General features: G+C 44.2%; 1 protein-coding gene across 2 annotated transcripts in view; it reads left to right on the top strand.

Moving 5' to 3' along the window:
• MOCOS (molybdenum cofactor sulfurase) overlaps window positions 1–1687 on the top strand; it is a 52106-nt gene that overhangs the window by 17793 nt on the left and 32626 nt on the right. For both annotated transcript variants that reach the window (XM_023531553.1, XM_023531557.1), the window contains exon 5: window positions 1431–1507. In XM_023531553.1, coding sequence (XP_023387321.1) covers window positions 1431–1507 — 77 coding nt within the window. The remainder of the gene's footprint in view (window positions 1–1430; window positions 1508–1687) is intronic.

Below are 1687 nucleotides of genomic sequence, written 5' to 3'. Positions count from 1 at the left end.
AAGTATTGGCTAATAATGTTTGATTAAAAATTAATTACTAATTCATTAGTGATTAATCAGTTAGTTGATTCATTATTGATTATCAATTCTGTATGTCTATTAATTACAATTTTATAGTTTTATAAGGAAATTAATATTGCAGTAACAATGTTATGAGCAAATCTTATCCCTAGAGTATTAAAAATACAAAACACAATATTTCCATTGAAAGCTTCAACTTGCGTAAAGCCGTTTGTCACCATCCTTCATGCCGATGCTTGCTGAAACCTCCTCACTCTCTCCCAGCTTCCCCATGGCTCCTGCAGCAGCCAGAGGCGTCTTGTCAAAGCCTAGGTCCCATCCTGTCACTCCTCTCTGCTCAGAGCCCTTGAGCCCATTATCTCATCTAGGGAAGTTCTCTGTATCTTCTACTACTTTCCACCTTGCCGGCTCACTCGGGCCCCATGGACCTCCTTGCTATTGGGGTGTGTGCCAGGCTCTGCCTGCTCAGGGCATTTGCTGCATCCTCTTCCTGGAATGCTCTTCTCTCTGAAACTGTGAATTTAGCTATTTCAAAAATGAGCAGTTTCTCTTGCTCCCTTACTTCTACTTGGTCTTTGCTCAAACGATTTCCTTGGAGAAGACCTCCCCTGACCATCTCGTCTAAAGCAGCTGCCAGCCTTCTGGCTCATACGTCTTCATTGCACTTGTCACCACCTGGCTTGTTGCTTATTTGGCTTCTCTCTGCATGTTTGTTGCTTTTTTTTCTTTGTTTCTATGCTCCCGAGAGAATGGAAGTGTGTTAGGGCAGGGACTTTACCTGTCATGTTCACTGCTGCATACTTAGAACCCAGGACAGTGCCCGGCACACAGTATGTGGACAGTAAAGATTTGATGAGTATTTCGACTATGTGAATAATTCTAAAATGCCAACATAATGACCACCTTGATAATCAGGAAGGGATGCTTCTGCTATAATGAGAACCTCATAATTTTTACAAAAGCCCAAGGCTCTATAGACTTTGAAATCATAGACTCATGTTAAGAACCCCGTAGCTGCATGGTTGATCACACTGAATTGATGGCCTGTCTGTGGGTCAAGAGCCTATAGCACTTGAGGTTTTGTCAAGTTTAAGGTCTTCCTGGGGGAAACAAAGCATCTCTCCACTTACTAATGTCTCAAGATGGTGATTGTCTTTCAAGGCCTTTTGTCACCACTGCCAGCCTGTCCTGAGAAAGCTGCAGAGTGGGTCAGGGACAGAGGCAGCCTGATGGGTCTTGGCATGCAAAGCCCTCTGTCTTCAGGAGAAGAGCAGTGGTTTATAAGGCGGCAGAGAGAAGGTATTGATAGATTATGGCTGAGTCTGGAATCAAAACCTCATTGCAAACCACAAAATACACCTGGAGGTGTTGACCACAGCTTGATCTTGTTTCCCTCACCATGGTTACAGGTTTGAAGATGGCACCATCTCGTTCCTTGATGTGATAGCGCTAAAACATGGGTTTGATGCCCTAGAGCGCCTCACAGGTAAGGGGACATTTTTATCTGTGTAGAATTTGCTCTGTTGCCCATGTCCTTGAGGGAGCCCCTGCACAGGTGCGATTCAGGTGAAGGAGAGAGAATCTGTGTGAGTGGCACATGGCAGCTGTACAGTGAATGCAATTGAAGCTGATCCTGAAGAACTTCAAAATGACTTCTGATGCAAGA

This window comes from Pteropus vampyrus, unplaced genomic scaffold (genome assembly GCF_000151845.1).
Source record: "Pteropus vampyrus isolate Shadow unplaced genomic scaffold, Pvam_2.0 Scaffold3, whole genome shotgun sequence".
In the NCBI taxonomy this organism is placed as follows: domain Eukaryota; kingdom Metazoa; phylum Chordata; class Mammalia; order Chiroptera; family Pteropodidae; genus Pteropus; species Pteropus vampyrus.
This window is presented reverse-complemented; position numbering and strand designations above follow the sequence as displayed.